Here is a 21,372-nt window from a genome sequence, read left to right as displayed (position 1 = left end):
ATGGACCCCGAGAGAGCTTCCCCTTTTTCATCCTCTGGTTAAAAAACAGTGAGAATATGCTGATGCAACCCACTATAATACACTGTCAGGGAAAGGAGGTGGGGGGGGGGGGGGGGGGGGCAGAAAGCTACTGGGCTACTGGGCCAGAAAGGAATGGACTGAACTTTGAGCATCGTACTCAAAGCACCAGGGGTTCTGCAAAGCTGTCAAAGTGCTTCATCAGTACAAGTGTTGCATCACTTTTCATTGTAGCTCTCCTGTGCTTTTTACCAGGTGAGATTCTTTTCTGAGTTCAGGGGGTTTCCAAACGTGGGCAAATGAAAGAGGAAAGTGGTGCAGCCAAAAGGCTCAAAGTGTCAAACTGAAATCTGAAGGAAAAAAAACTTCAAAGAGAGGCCGGGGGGTGTCATTACTGCATTCTGATCCTGTACATCGCACATCTCATCTTCCTGACACAGACACACACAACCACCAACACTCCTCCCTACAAGGTCTCTACACTTCAATCCTCTATCGATCGGTCAAATGTGCCCTTCAATGTCATTCCTGTGTATCAGTGAAAGCATGTGTGTGGGAAACACTCGCTAAGCCCATGTTTTTAGATATATAGATAGATAGATGGATACTTTATTAATCCCGAGGGAAATTTAGGTCATCCAGTAGCTTATACACTTATGCACTTGTGCAACTCACAGACATACATACATAAATCACATACACATAGGGAGAACATGTTCACAAGGAGTGGGGTGTTTACAGATACAGGAATGGATCTGACCCTATAGTACAGTGTGCATTGGTTGTGACAGTGTTGATGTCCACGAGGAAAGTGTTCTTGTGTTGCAAGTGTGGATAGTGCAAAGAGATAGTGTTCATGTGCTTGTGTGGATAGTGCAAAGATAGAGTTCTTGTGCTTGTTGTGTGTGGATAGTGCAAAGAGATATAAGTAGTAAAGTCTGTGCAAGGGGCTAGTATAGCCAGTAAAGGGATGGACAGTGGGATGGAATATAATGAGATGAGAAGAGAAGGGGAGGGCAGACTGAGGTAGACTCATGCAGAGAAGTCCATCTCCCTCCCCCTCCCCTTCTGCGTGGCGTTATATTTCTTTTTATTTACTTTTAACATCTTGCTTCAAATCCTCAGCCTGTCTCTGGCCCACTCTAAGTGCAGGTCCACGTTAGCGCTGTGCCCTATGACCCCTGTGCCCTATGACCCAGCAGCGCATCCGCACGGGGAGTCTTTGCTCTTTCAGGGCACTTCAGAGAGACCTCTGTTGTTAATTACATCCAGCTTTCTCTCTCTCTCTCTCTCTCTCCCCGTGTTCAAGGATTCTGTGCACGGGCGGCCGCCCCTGCCCACACTGGAGGTCTGTCCACTGCTAATCTGCTGCTTGCTGGACCATGCAGCGGTGCACATACATAGCTGTCATCTGATTTTTAATTGGTGCCTCAGTTCTGCCATAATCAGATTGTTCTGGAATGTAGCCATTTGCCCCTGCTGGCTGACACACACACACACACACACACACACACACACACACACACACACACACACACACACACACACAACACACAGAAACACACACACACACACACACACGCATGCAGCAACACACATACACAGAGCTACAACCACACATACACACACACGCAGCATCACACAGAGCTACAATCATACACACACACACAGAAAGCTACAACCACATACACACACACAGCCACAAACACACACACACAGAGAGCTACAACCACATACACACACACACACACACACAACCACAAACACACACACACACAGACGCAGCAACATATACACACAAACAGCAACACATGTACACACATGCACACAGTGAGCCACTGATTCTAGTAGCTGCTCATCCCAACAGGGTTCTAAGGAGGCCTCCTATTTTAGCTGTGGCCATGATGGGGCTGGAAAGAGGCTATTGCTGGGCTCACAGATGTACGCTCTTTGATTTGCGCGGATGTAAAGCTCCTATTGAACATGCAGAACAATCAGAGCAGCGAAGATGTAAAATTACCACTGAGCTCTTTTGTCCTGAGCTTTAAAACGCAGATCTATTTGAAGCCTGTCCTCGGGGCCTGGTCTCCATTGTAACAGCAAATTCAATTATGCAAGACTATAATGTTTGGACTGAAAGCTGCTTGAAGCCCCAACGGATATGCGCAAAAAACCACAGGCCTAAAATACAGGTGATGCAACACTTTTTGTAAAATTGCTGTATAATGACACACAGGCCCTTTCCCCGCAAATATAGGTACAGTGATGCTCACACTGGGGGAAGAAAGGCTCGACTCAGAAGCACTTCACATGTTGAGATATCTCATTATATCTCCTTTTTTTGGAGACCAATGACTGGTTAACAACTACACACTCAATTCATCTAAAACACTCTGAAGGCAACTGGATGATTATATGAAAGATCCACACAAGAAAGGGAGTATAGGTTTTCACTTGAAAGGTTTTATTTTTACTCTCATCTGATTACAAAGAACATAGAAGCACCTCAGGATGCAGCGTGCGAGTAACATAACATGGATTCATTTTTTAAAATTATTTATTCTTAATGCGCACCCAAGCTCTTCATCAACACACACAAGGTTTTTTTAAATGATTTTACCTGCACAGTCTTCTGAAATAAAAATGTCTAGTGAGAGAGAGATTTAATTCTGTACAGCAGGATATTGAGCGTAGGAGAATGTTGTGAGGACCCTTTTCATCTTTGAAGGATAGGGCAGGTAATTCAGAAATGTATGTAAAAAATACTACAAAATTTAAAAATGACAGGCACAGTTACAGGAATAGAAGCAATGATTTGTATAGGTATATAGAAGGATAGAAAAAAATCAGATAGGGCTTTCAATGTCTCTCTCTTTTTGTCCTTTTAAGCTTCCTCTTCCTCGAGAATGTCTCTTAAAGCTCACTGGGTTGCAGTCATTATCAGTAGGGCTTCGCAGCACACAAATCTCTCGCCACCTCTTGTCCACGGGGGGGTCAGAGGTGAACGAACCTGTCGGTGCACGGACTAAAGGGTGGTCGATCGCAGTTTACTAATATGTTGCGCTTGCGCTGAGCAGGTGCTGAGCCAGCGAGTGTGCCTAACTAATCCTACAACCGTACTAGCCAAAACCGCTTGAGCGTAACGACCTACACTCAAAGGACTTGGACAAAGGGCAAACGGAACCATACATACCTCGAACTCTCTGGACATGCGCATCGCAGCAGCCCTGTTACTATACACGCCATCTCACCACAGGTCACCTGATATCCCCATCACATTGACTCAGCTTCGCCTCATCTCAGACATACCTGAGTCACCAACCCTGAGTCCTACCCACCCTCCCGCCCCCTGAGGGGGCACCTACCCGCCTACCCACCCCCCCACCCCCTGAGGGGGGACTCAGTAGATCCCCAGCTTGTCCCAGAAGTCGCATATGTCATTGCGCGAGCCGGCCTGGGCGTGCGAGTGCACGGTGAAGTTCATCACGTGCCACCCGGACGAGCCGGCGTACTGCGGCCAGGCGGGCGGCTGCTGCTGCAGGCAGAAGTTGCTCTGCTGGAAGCGCGAGCTGGGGTTGCCGGCGTGCGCGAAGGCGCCCCAGTAGCACAGCATGCGGTTGGAGAGCAAGCGCTCAGGCGGCCGCAGCGAGAAGTTGCCCATGGCGGCCGTGTCAAAGAGGAAGGGCAGCTCGGCGCCGTGGCACACGTGCTGGTAGCACATGGACATGCCCGACCAGACGCGCGGGTCGCTCGCCACGTGGTCAAAAACGTACATCCAGACCGAGCTGCCCGCCAGGGCGCCTGCACGTGCCGCACGGCGGGACGGGCACAGGAACACGTAGTCGGTCACGATCTACGGAGACGGAGAAGACACAGGAGAGAGGAGAGGACAAATATTAAGATTGTAAGGGGTCTGTGTGCATGTGTGGGATGTAACCTACAGTAAGTTCCTCTTCATAGCACCCAACACTGATGACCCTGATGCTACTTACATTCCTACCCAAATTAATGTAAATCTTTGATACAAAATTATATTGGAGACATTATTTTATGAAATAACACTCTATACTATATTAAAGGTGGATGCGCACATACACACACTATTCCACTGAAAACATAACGGACAGGCATCACAGAGTTTAAATATTCGACATTTTTCATATGACTCCTCTTCATTTCCCCAGGTCGCTCGTTTCTCATATTCATGACACCTGACATTTGCGAGGAGACCTTTTCCATCTCTATGGGTGAGCCCGTAGTGAGAGGCTGCATTTCAAAATCAGAACTCAGCCTGCCAACCCGCCTGGGAGAGAAGCTTTTAAATCACTCACACCACCGCCTTTCTCCTGTTCTAGATCTCGACCGTTCTGCACAATAATTCTGCAACTAGTTTAAGCACTTGCCTACTTAATCTACAAGTAATCTACAAGTCCAGATGGTTATATTTTAGCCTACATATGGGCTGAATTTGCGAAGCACGGCTCAATATATTCAAAATCTATTATTAATCAAAGCTCTCTCTCCCGCTCTCGCTCTCTCTCCCTCATCCTAGTGCTCTAATTCAAATGAAAGCATCACCATCTGCATGACAGTATGCCTTGGCAGTTAGACATGGGGGTCCTTATCCAGCCAGCAGTCTAGTGCAGTATCCTGTGGACAGGCTCAGCAGAGGGGAAACTGTAACTCTTCTCAGGCGTACCAAAGGCTCTGGCGCCCTCTGCTGGCAACATACGCAACCAGTCACCCCCACCACCACTACAACACCAGCAGCAGCACCACTACAACACGTGCTGCAGTTTGACAAAGGCAGACTGTCAGCTGGGCTGATTTAAGTATTTTTCTACATACCAAAGTGTTTGTGTCATCACAAAGATCTGATGTGTAACAAAGCTCTTGAGATACAGTATTACTGAATGAGTAGCTTTAGTTCAATCAAATTTTTCGTTTACAACAAAATGCTTGCAAAATCAGGGCTATGGATTTATTATATTTACCTTCTCTGCATATTTTTTATGGAAATGTCCACTTAAACAATAAAAACCATGTCTGAAAAAAATCCATTTTAGAGGGTAAGTTTGGTTTGTTTGGAGTGAGTGTCTCTAATTTTACCAAACATTTCCAATTAACTGCAAGGAATGCTCCAAAGGGTACTAATGGATAGGGCCCATTTTAATACAATCGCGGTTTGCTAAAGCAGCTTAGTGGGATGAAGCAGGCAGACAGGGGTGAAAGCTGTGTCCTCGTCTCGCTCCGTAGACCACCTCGCCGGGCTGACTGACGCGCTTGAGAAACGGACGTGACTGGCCTCAGAGTTTTGAAGAGTTCCCACCCCCCCCCCCCCCCCAACTATTAAAGTTTGGAGACTGTGTGTCCTCTAGACTAGCTAATGGCGTCGCAGATGCTTTCTTCCTCACACAGACTTCACATCACCAGATACCTTCGAACACTATGTTAGGGTTGTAGCTCAAACTGGTAAATCTTGTGAGCACTGGCACCTTATACTTAGCACTGGCTGGTCTCACTAGATGGAGCTGCAGGGACTGGTACTTACTGGTCAGTGCCTTCAGCACTTTACACTTTCTGCTGGAGAGTGCCAATGGGGGGGGGGGGGACTACTGCCACATTGCCGCCATTAATGAATAGTTAACACTGATCATTTCAGCAGGAAAACATCCTGAAACTGGTAAGTGACCATAAAGAGGCATACAATAGCTCTGTCCCTGATGTTCAGGCAAGCATGATCAGGATGTCATTAAAGTTTACCTATTTTATACACTGACATTTTTGTAGTCTTACTTTATATGTTACTATGAGATGTGGTTGTAGCTCAAACTGGTAATTCTTGTGAGCACTGGCACCTTATACTTAGCACTGGCTGGTATCACTAGATGGAGCTGCAGAGACTGGTACTTACTGGTCAGTGCCTTCAGCACTTTGCACTGACTGCTGGAGAGTGTAATTAGGGAGAGTCTGTTCAGTGGTCACTGACCGGTCAGTGGCTGCCATCAATCAATAGTTAACACTGATCATTTCAGGAAAACCTCCTGAAACTGGTCAGTGACCATAAAGAGGTAATTTAAGTTGACCTATTTTATACACTGAAACTTTTGTAGTCTTTGGTTATAGTATACTTATATGTTACTGTGAGATGTGAAATCTGGTTTTCATGTCTGATCAGTGTCTTCACATTACAGTCTTACAACAGACAGGAACTGGTACATTCTCAATGCAATGCAAATTATATCTGTGTGAAAAAAAAAATCAATTTATTTAAGGAATAAAATGTATACCAATGTAGCAATTACCATCAATGTACTTTTGATGGTAATTTGCAAGTAGTGAAATGCTAATATTTGAAATAATTCTAAAATGTCTCTGTGTACATCAGCATTGTGTGTCTGCATGTGTGTGTGAAAGAGAGAGTGAGAGAGAGAGAGAAAGAGAAAGAAAGAGAAAGAGAGAGGGGGAGAGAGAGAGAGAGAGAGAGAGAGAGTGGTGTAGATTGGAACATGTAACTATGTGCAAGCGTCTGTGTGAGTGATCACATGTGTATTTGAATGTGAAGGTGAATGACTCACCTGTGACAGCATGACCCTGCGGTCTGCATCCTTGTACAGGGGCAGGTACTTGCGTAGGATGCGGAGGGTGTGCTGTTTAAAGATGGCCGTGGTGTAGACTGTGCACTCCACTGGAGACACGGGTTTGGTAAAGACCCCAAACACGAATATTACCCCCTCCTCTGACGTGGTGCCTGCCGAAACAATGGAAATATTACCAAAAGATGGCAGCCTGACTCACCTATGTATATATATGTACCATAGAGCAGTGGTTCCCAAACTTTTTACAGTCCCGTACCCCTTCAGACATTCAATCTCCAGTTACGTAAGCGATTTTGATGCACAAAATGATGTTTCCGTCTGAAAGTTGCAATTCTGTTTCAAAGGGTACATTCTGCGAATTCCGTCCGTTTTCGCGGACATTTTCTCCCCGCGTACCCCCTGAACCACTTCGCGTACCCCCAGTTTGGGAACCGAGGCCATAGAGTATACATAGAAAGTTCAGCTCCCGTAAAAACAACTTAATGTTGTACAGAGAAATGCAGAGAAGTTCTGTATTGTATGTTTATATTTGTTACATTATATGATGCTGTTTCTTATTGCAATTACTTGAAATATACCAAGAAACAAGTGTCAAGCTGGTGATCCTTTTAAACTGAACTGTACCACAAGACACCAGTGAGACGTGTTCAGGAACCACACCCATTATCAGGCTCAACTGAGGTTCCTTTGGCTTTACGATAAGGTGATCAAGACTGCTTCATGGGTTTGAAATAGCAACTCACTCCTACTATGCTCATGTGTGGCAAGCGGACAGGACAAGATGTAGACTTACCCAAAAGCACTGGTTTCTCTTTGTGCCAGTGTCCTTTCTGGAAGGCGGTCACGGCCTGCTCTTTGATGAGTTCTCCATCGATGTACGGTCCCCAAGTCTCAAAGATCTCTAGGAATCGGAATGGATTGATCACCTTTGAGCCTGGGTGGGAACACATGCATGCTTGTCTCATTAGTGTCATGTCATGTAATACAACTAAAAATGAAAACCTCTCAGACATTATTCATCATCTTAGCAGTAGGGATACAGAAATACTGAGAGTTGAGGCCTTTCCAAGTCAGTTCAGTTCAGTTCAGTTCAGTTCAGTTTACAAGTCATGGCTCTTATAGCCTCAGGTGAGAGAGAGAGAGAGAGAGAGGGAGAGAGAGAGAGAAAGAGAGAGAGGTAGAGAGAGAGAGAGAGAGGGAGGGGAGAGATCTTCTTACTGGATTTCATCTGCGCGGCAAGGACAGCCTGGGGACTAAGGGACAGCAGGCACACAATGTCCTTCGCTGAGCAGTTGGCCAGCTTGGCAAAGTCCTTCCCCAGCTTCAGGGCATCGTGTCTGCCAGACGAGCAAAACACACACGCACACGCACACGCACACGCACACGCACACGCACAGACACAGGCAAAACTAATGACTTAAACCCACAAAGCTGATTGAATGATTAGTCGTTTTGTACACAATGAGCTGGTCGCCTTCCACATTCTGTTTTTTTATGTTTTATTTTTTTTTTAACCTGAGGGACCAAAAGGATACAGGATTACTTGCCTGGTCTTACATGGATTCATATCCTCTCAATCATAAAACACTGTTGTGTAAGATGAGTCACTATAAATTACTTTCTATATTCTGCCATATATGCTATGCCACCAAATATTGATTTAATTCAGCATGGATTGGGTTTGTTTTTACCTTGTTACAATGGGTTAGAGCTGAGGTGTGTGCATGGGGGGTTGGGGGTGTATTGCATTTTCTTCCCTTATTGGATGGATTCTCAGTTCATACAAATAATTATAATGAAAATGTTATATTCCTCTATATACTTACATTTGGATAAAACATCTCCTAAATGCCTAAAACATGAAAACCAATTCTGAACTTCCATATGCAGTAGTGGTGCTCAGGCGGCTACCTGGTCTTGAGGGGGATAGAGAAGGGCAGACTCTGGAAGACGGCCTGCCTGAAGAGGGGCTTACTGCTCTGGATCATCAGGTGCAGACTCACGCTCTGGGCTCCTGCGCTCTCTCCAAATATCGTCACCTGTTACAATGACACACAGTGACACGTGATGACACATCCACTATGGTCCATAGAAGTTGGGTTTCCATCCAACCGTTTAATGCAAATTTTGACCATTCAGATCGGGAATCTTGCATAGGAATGCTTGAAATGCACGTAACATCATCTAAGTTCGAATAAGAAATTAATTCACCAGAGGCGGGTGGATTAACTAACAATTTGTATAGGGCACAATGCGACTAAGGTTGATGGAAATGGGTTTATTCAGACAGACAGATTTTATGACGTGTTTGCGTTATAGTTGCCCTAACAACCTCGAGTTGTGAAGCCACAGCTGTTCACAGCTCCTCCCTTGATTAGTAGAGTGTCCATTTTTTTATTCGCATCACACAGCACCACATTTGTTTTAGCTGAATTTTCATAAATGTGCTTAAAATATGCAAACGGCTTGGATGGAAACCCAACTACTGACATGTACACCTCTCTCTCCATCTGTCTCTCTCTCATGCGCACACAAGCACATTGACACAAACACACATAGGTCATTAGCTTTATCACTCACACACACACACACAGACACACAGAGAGCGAGAGAGAGAGAGAGAGAGAGAGAGAGAGAATGTGTAAGAGTGTGTGTGTGTTAAAGAATAAGAGCAAGCAAGACAGGCTTATGTTTATTTCTGTTCATTCAATTCCACTTTCCTGAGGCTGCCAATGCTCAAATGGATTGGTATGACTCAGCAGACCTTTTGTTTAGTCTCACTGCAATGGGAATCAGTTAATCAGAGGAATCTCCCTCCAGCGCCTGCAGGCACATTAAAGAAGACCTGGCTTACTCTAACTCTAACTCTAACTCTAACTCGTGTGGTGTGGTATGGTGTGGTGTGGTGTGGCATGGTCTGGTGTGGTGGTGTGGTGTGGGTGTGTCTTGGTGTGGCGTGGTATGGTGTGGTGTGGTGTGGTGTGGTGTGGGTGTGGTGTGGTGTGGTGTGGTGTGGTGTGGGTGTGGTGTGGGTGTGGTGTGATGTGGTGTGGTGTGGGTGTGTCTTGGTGTGGCGTGGTGTGGCGTGGTGTGGTGTGGTGTGGGTGTGGTGTGGGTGTGGTGTGCTGTTGACCTGCCTTGCTCGGGTCACCTCCAAACATAGCTATGTTCTGCTGGATCCAAATGAGGGCTGCCTGCTGATCCAAAATCCCATAATTCCCTACAGACGAGGTCTTGGGATCTTTACCCGAAACCAGGAAACCAAAAGCCCCTGTAATGAGTCAATATTTCAGTGATGAATGACAGTGATTACGGTCACTCAGTATGCACATTTCTGAAGGTAACTTATGGTATGATTTTTCATCAACAATATTTGCCCGTTGGGAATTAATATTACCACACATGAATACCCTTAAAGCTAGCCTTGAGAGTGTGTGAAATATATACACCATATCATACGTAGCTTGACTAATATGCAACAGGCCACACAGAATAGACCCACAACCAGCCTCAAAGGCTGGGTGGGAACCCAAAGTTAATGATGATGAACAGGGGGTGTATGACTGAGGGTCCTGGCTCTTACCCAGACGATAGGCCACGCTCACCACCACGGTGTGGGTGAAGTTGCTGATGAAGCGGCTGTCGTACAGTGGCTTGGTGGCTGTGCCGGCGATGAAGTCCCCACCGTGGATCCACACCATCACGGGCAAAGTGGAGCGCAGGGGGGAAGCGAAGTCAACATTCCGAGGGACAAAGATGTTGAGGAAGAGACAGTCCTCACTCACCTATAAGCACACAGGATAGCACAGACAATGATGAGGGCATTCTTATTCATTTTAGTGCTTATGCTGCCAAGGGGTTGAACATGTGACCTTAGTTTGGCTGCTCTACCATGTGCACCACATGAGTTGTCTAGAACACAACCAGGTGGAGACAACATGTGATAGCAAGGGTGCCTCCACTTTGTGTTTCTCTACAATCAACATACCATCAGACTGTGATTATGATTCTACATCTGTATACAGATAAATAAGATGTTTTTCCCATACCACACTCTCACCTTTCTAAAATCCACATCACAGTAATGGTATGGAACAGAATTGTTTTCACTTTACATGAATCCATGCAGGACATTGTGGTGGCTGGTGGTGATGCTTCATTGCCATACTCACCTTAGCTGGACACTCAACAGACATGGGCCCAATGCAACCTTGCATGCAGGCAGGCCTGGGATAGGTGCCGTCGTACTCCCCTTTCCAGGGGGTCATAGGTCTGGGCGGTTTCCAGCGGTAGGCGGCCACCGGCGGACTCGCGTATGGGATGCCGTAAAATATGTTCGCCTTGTCCACGGTTATGCCCTTAACGATGCCATCCTTAGTTAAGACTTTGGGTCCCTGCTGCGTGGGTTTGGCGTCGGGAATCACAGAGGCCTGGGTGAGCTCTGGCTCTTGTAGGATGTCGTTATGCTCCCATTCCTCTTCTTCCTCATCGTGGGAGTCTCTCTCGAGTTCCACTGGAATGTCAATCACGACGGGCACGTCGCGGACGAGTATCCCAGAAGAGAGGCTCCTCAGCAATCCGACCAGGTTGAACGAGGTCTCATCAGGTTGTGCTCTGGAGAAGAGCAATCCCACGACGAAAACTGACAACCAGTACCTGAAGACCCCCATATTCTCGTAGTTCCTCTGTGATTTCAACAGTGTTTCCTTGCTGTCATTAATATATCCACCGGTTCGAAATTTAGTTTCCCACTAGACCATCCTGCTGCTAAGATCGCCTGGAAGAACGAGCACACAGCATAAGCCTATACAAATGCTGCATCGTCCCACAGTTTGGGCTGTTAGTGCTTGTGACTTTAATTAGGAAAGAGGTCTTTTTGGGGCTGTAAGCGGGATCTGTGACAACAGATCTTTTGTTGTGGGCCAGGATGAAGGTAGACACATGACCCTGGTTTCAGGGGACAGGCTGTGGACGGGGGTAATTGAGAGCAGCTGGTTTGCCCTTTAGCAAATGGGATAATGCAGTTTTCCCTGATGTACATATCCACTTCACTGTTTTCACATTTTGAAGAGACAGTTTCTTTATTTCCTCTATTGTATCTGCTGTTTGGACTTGCTCATTATAGGGTGTGCATGCGAAGGCTTCAACAGGTTCTAGTGTATTGGTACGTTTATGGTGTGGTCACTGGTAGACGCTGACCACATAATTCTCATTTAACTAAAGGCCCAAATGTACATGAACGTACACTTAAAGATAATATTATTTACAGACAGTGAAACAGTACGTATGTTAATGATAACATAAAGAGCTTATTCGCTCGATGCCATTTACGATAAGTTTCTTTGGAACTACATTCGGTAGAAGCCTAATTACCCCGACAAGACGCATCAGCTGCACGCACTTTGACGTCATGTTTCGATTACGTCAGGGAGTAACTTGCCTTTGAGTAACAAATTTTAATTGTAATTATACGTCTTTCTTAAACAAATAACATTTAAAGTTGATCAATTGAAACAATAAACGCTAATAATCAAACCTACACAACAACGATGGCGATGTGTAAGAACACCGTAATATTTCTGTTGATGTCCGTGCATGTCTACTACTCACGTTCTTTAGGTAAGCAGCGCATTACACACTGACCATTTTCTTAGCCCAAATGCAGCATGGCTTTACTCACCTAAGGGCCTACCAAGAAAAGAAACACAGTTTAATACTTTCTCCCATTTTGGTTTGAGTAACGTGGATTCGATTAAATGAATGCCTTTCTTTGTGGCGTAGGGGACCGCACCAATTACAACTTCTCCCTTTGCTGGTTGATGAATACCAACGCTGCTTCTACTAGCAGGTGAACATTTTTACTCTCACCAGTTTTATACCATCTGCTTGGTACGCTGTTTAGTACCTCAGCTAACTGTCCCTCCGATTGATCTCAACCACAGACCAAAAATCAGTGTGTGGTTGAATGAAGCCGAGCTGATGTCCATTGGGAAGTTCGGAAAATTTAACTCCCTGACCGTTCAAACATCCGAACAGCACTCTCTGAAACTTCAGTATGGAGACATTGCGCGAACATGGACGTTTTCTGTCAGTGACGGTACGTTTTCAAGAATGATTTACTCTTCAGTGCAGCATAGTCAGTTCAGGTATGATGTATGAAGGCTTATTGATACCTAAATCACTATGCAATGTAACAAAATAACTGATTGAAAAGGAGAAATTAAAATCGTTGTTCTCAAAATAATAGGTTCAAATACCATAGAGATCCAAAGTGCACATTCTTCAGTAGAGGCAACACCCAATCAAATTGTACTGGTGAGTGTGGTAATTGTTGACAATTATGCAGTTTGTACTTAAGTATTATAATTACACTGTAGTATTTTACAAAGTCAATGCCGAACGTTTTTGGTCTTCACACAGGATGCCCTCAAGGTCTTTTCACCAGAGCAAATGTATGCATGTGAGAAAGACCCTCTATATCTCCATCAAAGTGAAGACTTCATTCTGATGTTAGGTAGGCCTTTCTTTAACTAGCAGCCAGATTGTTTGCTATATTGTACACAACTTTAATAGCCATCAGACACACATATATTTGTGTGTTTTGTTTAGAACCACACATGTAAAGAATAATGTGCTTGTATCAAGCAACGTAAGCTTTGTGTCTTCTCAGGCCACACCACTCGCTTTCCTCTGAAACTGGAGTCCCACAGCTCCTCCATGCTCCTTGTGTCCTGGAGAGACGCAGGTGACCCCGGCCACCCTCTTCCTCTTCCTCGCCTTCACTCCGTCTCCATGTACCATCGGGAGCTGGGGGCTTACGCCGCACTGGGCGCGGACACCACAGCCTCACCGTACTACCGCTTCAGCAGCCTGCAGGGCTGCATGCCTTATGTGGCTTGCCTCGAGCTGCCTGCCAGCCCCTCAGTCACCTGTCTGTCCACCATCACAGGTGAGGACGCTGGCAAAGGTGCAATATGTGGTTTTGTAATAAAATAAAATACTTAATTTACAACTGTCATTATGAAGCCATGTTTGTACTGGCTTTATTCCACTGGAGCATTTGTATAACCAAAACACAAACTTATACCCATACAACACCCAGGGAATTTTTTAAAGTATCATTATGGTAGGCTTTGTAAAATGTTAGTTTGTGGTAACAAAAACTACAGAATGCACCTTTAACCAGTGATGGTGCTGTGTATTCTTTTGTGTTTTATAAATATATGTAAACATACACAGTGCTACAATATCTCTTTTCTTTTTCATTACAACAAAATGTTTTGTAAAATGTGTGTAAATCTCTCTTTCTTTCTTTCTCTCTCTCTCTCTCTCTCCCTCGTGCTCTCTCTCTCTCTTTCTCTTTCTCTGTGACAGATCCAGATGTGCCCATAAGGTTCCAGGTGACCTCATGGAACAGCAATCAGGTGACCGTGGATTGGAAGTGCCCAAGGAACCATAAGTATTCTCTCTTCCTGCTCACGCTGTTCCACCTCAATGGCACCGACCACATTGTGGAGGAGAGGACCCACAGGCACCAACAGCATCCGTTTATCTTCACTGCGTCCAACCTGCCACCCTGCAGCCGCATTCGGTTCGGCCTGCAGACGGTGTGTGATTCCGGCAAAGACTCCCGCACCAGCAAGATGGTGATGATCGACGGGAACTCTGGTAAGTCTCTGGTAATTCTCTTCAAAGGGAGAACCAACCAGGGGCGGACTGGCCATCGGGGATAACGGGGAAATCCCTGGTGGGCCTACGGGGTTTGGGCCGGTCCAATACCGGCCCGCCTCAGGGGCGTAACTATATGGGGTGCAGCAGGTGCGATTGCACCTGGGCCCGTGGGTCTTGGGGGGCTCGTAGTCGTGGGCCATAGACATATTTACGTCAATCTAAATAGTCTGAAGGCAGAATATGTGCGCGGGGGGAGGGGGCGTGGCGGCGGCGGTTAGTGATCCACCCTGACAATTTCACAGTTTGAAGTGTTATAGGCAGAATACGTGCGCGGGGGGAGGGGGCGTATCGGCGGTTACAAACATGAAACTACGTTACGCCACTGCTCCTGGGCCACTTTTTTTCCCCCAGTCCGCCCCTGGAACCAACCCAGTATCAAGCACACTTATGGTGTAGTGAAGGTATTTATTATGTCCCATGATTTTGCCATGGCTTTACTTCTTCAACACTGAAAACATGAACAGTGGGAACTGGGCTATGACGAGTGATCTGTCAGTAGGTTCTTGGAGTGTGTAACATGAGGCTAGTATGATCCAAACAACAATGGGAAATTTCCTTTTGGAACCAAGTCTTAACCATAACCTTTCAGCTCTATCGGACTTGATTTGCCACTAGATTGGTTTTAGAGATGTAAAGGTCCATTAATCCTCTCATAATTTCCACGCACAATCAAGCCAAATTCCCCCCAAGGTTAACTCCAGACAGTACATCCAGAAAGACTGCCTGTGATGTAGTGTGAAAGAGAATGCTTCTCTTTAGATTTTATGAGGAGGGAAAAAAGGCAAAGGTATTCTTGCCTTAACAAAGTGAATGACGGTGATGCCTTTTATTTTATACTCTGCCTTCTGTGGCTAAGAATGTATGGCATATTTCCCTAGTCCCACAGTTTACATCCATCTCATTACATTACATCTCATCTGCCTTTCAGCCCATTCTGCAATCCAAAGCATCCATCAGTCTGATGCAGGCCCAGAAGACTACACCTTGAGCTGGTCGGTCATGGACATCTCAATGATCACAATGTTCAAAGTGTACCACCAGGGGGCGCTGCACGGCTCCACACTCTTCACCGCACACATGGTGATGGGTCTGGCACCATGTCAATGCTACCAGGCCCGGGTGGAGGCTGTGTGTGGCGAGAGCGTCGTCATGAATGTGAAGACCCTTGAGACGTACACAGGTGTGTACAGATGTTCTTCGCTTGTATCCCTCCGCCTCTTAATGGCTCAAGGTCACTCAAGGTCTTCTCTTCAGTGATTGACACTAAACATGCAGCATTGCCATATCTTCCAGTTATGTATTTGTCAGTGTCACTTGTTATTCTTCATTGCATTTGCTTAACTGGGGTTCATACCATCTTAGAATGATTGAAATATCTTTGTACCCTTACTTTTGCCATCCACGCACAGCTGTCAACTATCATGATCCACATGTGTTTGAAGTGTATTCCTTTTCTATCTGGGAATCATTTAGCTGTTATATCCTCCCATATAATGTAGCACTACCTTCACCACTCATCACCCTTTCTGAGTCACCCTTTTTTGTATCACTGTATGTTTGTTGTGTGTCCTGAGGTCCCCGGGTTGTGTCTGACCTGCGCTATCGAGCGGAGGACTCCACTGCTCTGTGGAGTGGCCCCACCAGCCCCGACGGGGCCTTCAGCTACAATCTCACCCATGAGAACGGCTCGCCGGTCAGCAGCGGCAGTCTTCCCGAGCCCCTGCTTCCCCTCAGGGATCTGTCCCCGGGCTTGACCTACGTCCTGGAGGTGTGGGAGGAGTGCCAGGGGTGGGGGTCCCCCAGCAGGGCGGTGCTGTGCTTCGACGCACAGACTGTGCCGAAGATGGATGTCCGCAGTGGTGGGATTAGGGGAGACGGAAAGATGTGTGAGGCATATTATCTGTATTTATTTGTATTTTTTTTTTGTCAGCCATCAGGATTTTAAGCTGTTTGATTCAAACTGCCAGGCTTCGCTAAAGATACTCTCCTCCGACCGTAGTGAGGGCCATGGAAATGATTCCCTCTTTTATACATAAAGATGTGTGAGGCACTCTGTCTGGTCAGTGTTCTTGTCAGCCATCAGGATTTGCTCAATTGGATTCACACTACCAGATTTCACTTAAGACATGGGTTAAGTGCCAAATAGGGCAAAACTTTTAATGTCCTAAACCTGCATGTCTAACTCCTTTCTTCCCCACACTGGACCTTTTGCAAATTTGAGTACTTGAAACTTTAAAGAACTGGAAATGTATAGTCTGTGTTTATGCTAACATATTTATTCTCTTTAAATGCTTCCTAGCTGATTTTTTGAGGAGCATGAGTTCTGTGTGGTCACCGCTGGCCGTGATTGTACCCTGGAGGCCGTCTGCCGATTTAAACGATCCAAAGTCCCGACCACGAGTTGAGCTGGAAAGGGTGGTCAAGAACAAGGTGAGCTCTTGTTTAAAAGAAGAGATGATGGAATGAAACAATGAAGTATTTAATCAAAGTTGAAGTACTTTTTTTTAGTTAGTCCCATATTTTCTCCCCTCAGATCTTAGAGCTTCTCAAAGACTTCCCTCACCCTGTAAGTGTTGATGTTTTGACATTTGAGGACTATGGAAGTGGAACGCAGACAAAACTCAATGCTGTGCTGTTGAGTGCCTCAGTTACGGATACAACGGTTCCATTCTCTTCAGCTGAAGTGCTAGAATTCATCCAGTCTCTTTCACCAGTTGGAGTTACAGTCGAAAACGGCATGGTCTACTGGGATGGTGAGACAGTGTTGCCCTCAATTCTCTGTTCTCTGTGTATTCTCTAATTTATAAACATAAAATCATGCTATGTCTGCTAATCTGTTTCACACAAGGCTTGTGAGGAACCTGCTCTGGGTGTTTGCCCATAGTACTTCATATACAGTACTAGTCAAAAGTTTGGACACACTTCCTAATTTTTTTAGAAGTTTTTTTCTTTACTTTTGTTATTTTCTACATGGTAGATAACACTTTTTTTGTTTAGAACATCATTCCATATGTGTTCTTTCGTAGTTTACATTTCTTCAGTATTAATCTACAATGTAGAAAATAATAAAAGTAAAGAAAACACTTCTCAAAAAATTAAAGGTGTGTCCAAACTTTTGACTGGTACTGTATAAACACTTAGCATGTTGTAGCGGTGTGTTTGTGGTAATGCTAACGGCTGCTAATGCACTTTTGAGTGGACAGTTTGTGCTGTTTTGCTTTCTGCCCATTTTTAGACCCAGATGAGTGTTCCATGCTTGAGCTAAACCAGTGCGCTCCTCACTCTGTGTGCATCAACACTTTGGATTCCTACACCTGTGTCTGCCAAGATGGCTACTATGATGTCAGTCCCCTCCTAAATCCAACCACAGCATGCCATGGTAAAAATCAGTGATTGAATCAGAGTCAAATCCGACCAGAGAGATTGTAAAAGCCAGTTGTGTGTGATTAAAAAGCATATGTTTTTTTCCAGCCAAGTAATTATCCTTTAATCTCCATGCAATGTCCCAAATCTTGTTTGTTGTAGCATATTATATCTTGATAATATGCTATATTTTCATATACCTTGATATGGATAACCTTGAAGTATTTGTATGATTTGAACAGTTTGGTGAAAGAGGTAATGTTACAAATCATCATTAAAATTCCCTTTTAAGATTGGGTTATTAGATTAGATAATTGGGGATACTTGTTTATTTGAAACTGAAATTCTAAAGTGGCATATTCTCAAGTAGCAGTGTATGGCTACATCTACTATTTCTCATAGAAATAGTCTCTAGGCTCTGTGTTCTCCTTTGTCCCCAGAGAATGGCTTGTCTACGCAGTGCTCCCAAGCCTTCATCAGGGGCAGCATTGCCAAAGCTTACCTCGTGGACTACTTTGGGGGCAACGTCACCATGGTCCTGAACGATGGGCGATGTCCTGTGTTGGAGAGTGAGACGCTGTACTACTTTAGGGCGTCGCGCAACCCCGGTCACTGTGGCACCAAGATAGTGGTACACGCCTTTGCTCCTTCTGACATAACCATGTAAAGTTGATTTTAACAGAAAGGAGAGGTGAATCGGTACAATGCTGCTTCTTTCCTCCTGTTGTCAAGCACGGCTGTAATTGTCTGATGGTGTTATTGTACTCTGTGTTACCATGAATGAAGTAACTTGCTTAATAATATATAATAATGTATGTTAGAAGAATAAAATCAAGGTGACACCAAAAACAGTCCCTCAAGTTCTCATGGAGAGAACTGACACCAACTGTTTCCTAATGTTATTGACACGTGGCTTTAAAGCAACACTATGTAACAATTCTACCTTAAAATAACAGCTTGAAAAAAATTGTGCCGCTACAATTACTTTTAATATGGAGAATGGCCTCCGCCATTGCCATCGGGGGTCTGTAGGGAAATAATTGGGGTCTGTAAGATTTCTGGAGCCGCCCGGTCCTTTTTGTCTGCGCATGCGCGACTAGGATCGGGTAGCGATTTCGATTCAGAGCTAGCCATCTTTCTGCTGGATTAGTAAGTAGTTTATCTGCTGTCCTGCTTTGTCTTGTCTTGCACTTGCTTGATGTTTGACTGTGTTAGCAAAGTTATTGACTTGCTAGTTTGTCATAAACGGGGAAAGCAAATTTCAACAGGTTTTGCCGCTAGGGGGAGCTCCAAGCCAAAAACTACATAGTGCTGCTTTAAGAGACCTTTAGTAATTCTACATGCTGGTGTGCAGGTGAACAGGACCCATTTTGAGTTCATAAACGTGGTGACGGTGACTGCGAGCAGAGAGAGGGTCATCATTCGGCGAGACCTGAAGGTGTTCTGGAAGTGCGTCAACCCCAGACACTACCTGCGGAACGATGAGATGAAGATGCACCTTGAGTGGTGAGGTTACAGAGACTCCCGAGTAGATCAATCAATCAGTGTGTCTGCTGAAAGCTGCTTTCTTTGTTCTGGATTACGTTTTGAACACATTTTCGCTAATTTATTAGACTGAGTACATTATTCCATTTCTGACAGTTGCGTCGAGACACTAACAGAAGTATTATGTATTTGTATTTTTTGTCAAGAGTACAAAATCAAGAGTAAAAAAAGTAATATTCAAGAGCCATGCTCAGTTCTCATCTCAGTGTTTCATGTTTAAATACCGAACCCTTCCTCAGGATATCCTCTTACTCACTGGTGGAGTACAACTCCTCTCACATCCTAGAGGTTGCCATGGCCTTGTACAGGGACGACTCGTTTACGCACAACTACACACACGCCGTTAGCCTCCTTCCAGAAGAATTCCTGTATTTGGAGGTGGCCCTCAAAGCACACAACACTTTTGCGTCCGATCTGCTTCTGGAGGTGGTGATGTGCTGGGCAACAGAGAGTCAGAACCCTGAGGACAAAACTAAGGGTATACTACTCAGAGATGGGTGGGTGACATCTTCAGACTTAAAAAAAAAACAGAAAAGCCGTATTTAGATAAGAGTATTTAGATAAAGGAAAAGAAAAAATGAACATACATTGTAGTGATGTGAGGATATTGTCAGCCTGAAATACCGCCTGAATTCAATTTTCATTTGAAAAAATATTAGTCTAGAAACTATCAGTTAAGAAACATTTGAGCAAGCTTTGATTATGTTTGGAGAGTGATATATGTTTATCATCGGTAATGCATAACTCAGATTTCCATGTTTCATGAGCAAAGGGCCTCCAGACTTCACAGTAGAACACTGCCTTCCTCTGTAGGTGCCCAGTGGACCTAACATTCCATTGGCTGTCAGAAAATGGCATGGCACAGATGACCCGGTTCTCTGTCCAGATGTTTTCTATGCCAGCCGGACTGCCGTTCTACATCCACTGCCTCACCAGAGTCTGTGCCCCAGATGAGAACTGCACTACGGTAAAGCCCTCCGTGACCTGACATACTCTAGTCCTCACACCAACCATTGTTAAAATAACTGGGAAAAAAAACATTAGGGTTGAATAAATTCTCTATTAAATCAGTAGGCGTGCTTGTACAGCAATAGGCGTGTCTTGCCATATTTATATCGTACCCCCAGATGAATCACTATGGTGTTTGGGTAATGTGGAATGTTGACACAAGATACTGGGGTGGCTTTACAGGCACTTTCAAACAGGGCACCATACCATCATTTTCATCAAATCAGTGAAATCTGTGATTTAACAGTTTATTTAAAAGGTCAGGAAAATGTAATAATCGATGAAATAATCATCGGTAGAATGTGGAAATGTTCACATATCCCTCGGGATTAATAAAGTATCTATCTATCTATCTATCTATCTATCTATCTATCTAAGTAGTATTTAGACTGAAAAAAAATCTGGAATGTCCCTTTTAATGCCCTTTTATTGAAGATTGTGGATACCTTTGTTTGCAAAATTTCTAGGGACCCATTTGGCAGGGTGGCATATTCAGCTTTCAAAAAACACACTGGCATCAGAATCGCTGATTTCAGAAAGTGATGTGGACACATCCTCAGCCGTCCTGGTGTGCACAGTAACGCCCTCTGCTGGAAGTTTTATGAATTGATGAGCTGCGAGTAAAATTGCTTTTGAATTCCAGACTTGCCCTGCAAAGATGTCGTCTAAAGTCCGCAGAGACCTACGCCATACTCCATCGGCTGTTGTATCGGCTGGGCCATTGTTGGTTGGCAACATCTCATCAGCTCACAGTATAAACTCAAAATGTAAGTTGAGACCATGAAATGTAATGGCATAACTGTAGTTCTATGGGGCTGGGTGATGTATGTTTTCCTCATTGATTTAAAACACTGAGATAAATTCACAATACATTAGAAGTATGAAAGGGCATTTTTAAGGTAATATTAGCATATTTTATGTTGTCCATTGTTGATTTGGTTTTTTTATTTCTTTTACAGGGAATGAGATTGTGATGCTTATGACTGTACTGGGAGGAAGTATAGGCCTTCTGGTGTTTACCCTCTTAGTTGTAACTGCAACAAAAACACTACTAAACCTCTATGGCAGAGTTCAATAAATCAACATCAAATATAATGCTCTAGTTATT

General features: G+C 44.7%; 2 protein-coding genes across 3 annotated transcripts; one reads left to right on the top strand and one right to left on the bottom strand.

The window, feature by feature from the left end:
* Window positions 1–2,314: 2,314 nt before the first annotated feature.
* On the bottom strand, window positions 2,315–12,604 carry LOC105889558 (crystal protein). 2 transcript variants are annotated; one of them, XM_031582782.1, is made up of 9 exons: window positions 12,228–12,604; window positions 10,790–11,394; window positions 10,201–10,402; window positions 9,755–9,888; window positions 8,529–8,656; window positions 7,836–7,954; window positions 7,411–7,551; window positions 6,597–6,769; window positions 2,315–3,871 (listed from the first exon to the last, which is right to left on the bottom strand). In XM_031582782.1, the coding sequence occupies exons 2-9, from the start codon at window positions 11,285–11,287 to the stop codon at window positions 3,419–3,421; spliced, it is 1,848 nt and encodes a 615-aa protein (XP_031438642.1). In that variant the 5' UTR covers window positions 11,288–11,394; window positions 12,228–12,604; the 3' UTR covers window positions 2,315–3,418. The 2 variants fall into 2 exon arrangements, with proteins under 2 accessions (XP_031438642.1, XP_012670875.1); XM_012815421.3 differs by lacking the exon at window positions 12,228–12,604 and having other exon boundaries at window positions 10,790–12,002.
* Window positions 12,095–21,359, top strand: LOC105889559. The gene is made up of 18 exons (XM_031582781.2): window positions 12,095–12,236; window positions 12,399–12,465; window positions 12,560–12,714; window positions 12,865–12,932; window positions 13,038–13,131; window positions 13,288–13,566; window positions 13,992–14,285; window positions 15,277–15,528; window positions 15,923–16,234; window positions 16,648–16,778; window positions 16,882–17,101; window positions 17,584–17,727; window positions 18,152–18,342; window positions 19,066–19,217; window positions 19,496–19,753; window positions 20,070–20,223; window positions 20,908–21,031; window positions 21,224–21,359. The coding sequence occupies exons 1-18, from the start codon at window positions 12,167–12,169 to the stop codon at window positions 21,340–21,342; spliced, it is 3,084 nt and encodes a 1,027-aa protein (XP_031438641.1). The 5' UTR covers window positions 12,095–12,166; the 3' UTR covers window positions 21,343–21,359.
* Window positions 21,360–21,372: the final 13 nt, after the last annotated feature.

The sequence above is a fragment of the Clupea harengus genome, chromosome 16, assembly GCF_900700415.2.
Source record: "Clupea harengus chromosome 16, Ch_v2.0.2, whole genome shotgun sequence".
In the NCBI taxonomy this organism is placed as follows: Eukaryota; Metazoa; Chordata; class Actinopteri; order Clupeiformes; family Clupeidae; genus Clupea; species Clupea harengus.
The sequence above is the reverse complement of the archived record's forward strand: the minus strand, read 5'-3'. Positions and strand labels throughout refer to the sequence as shown.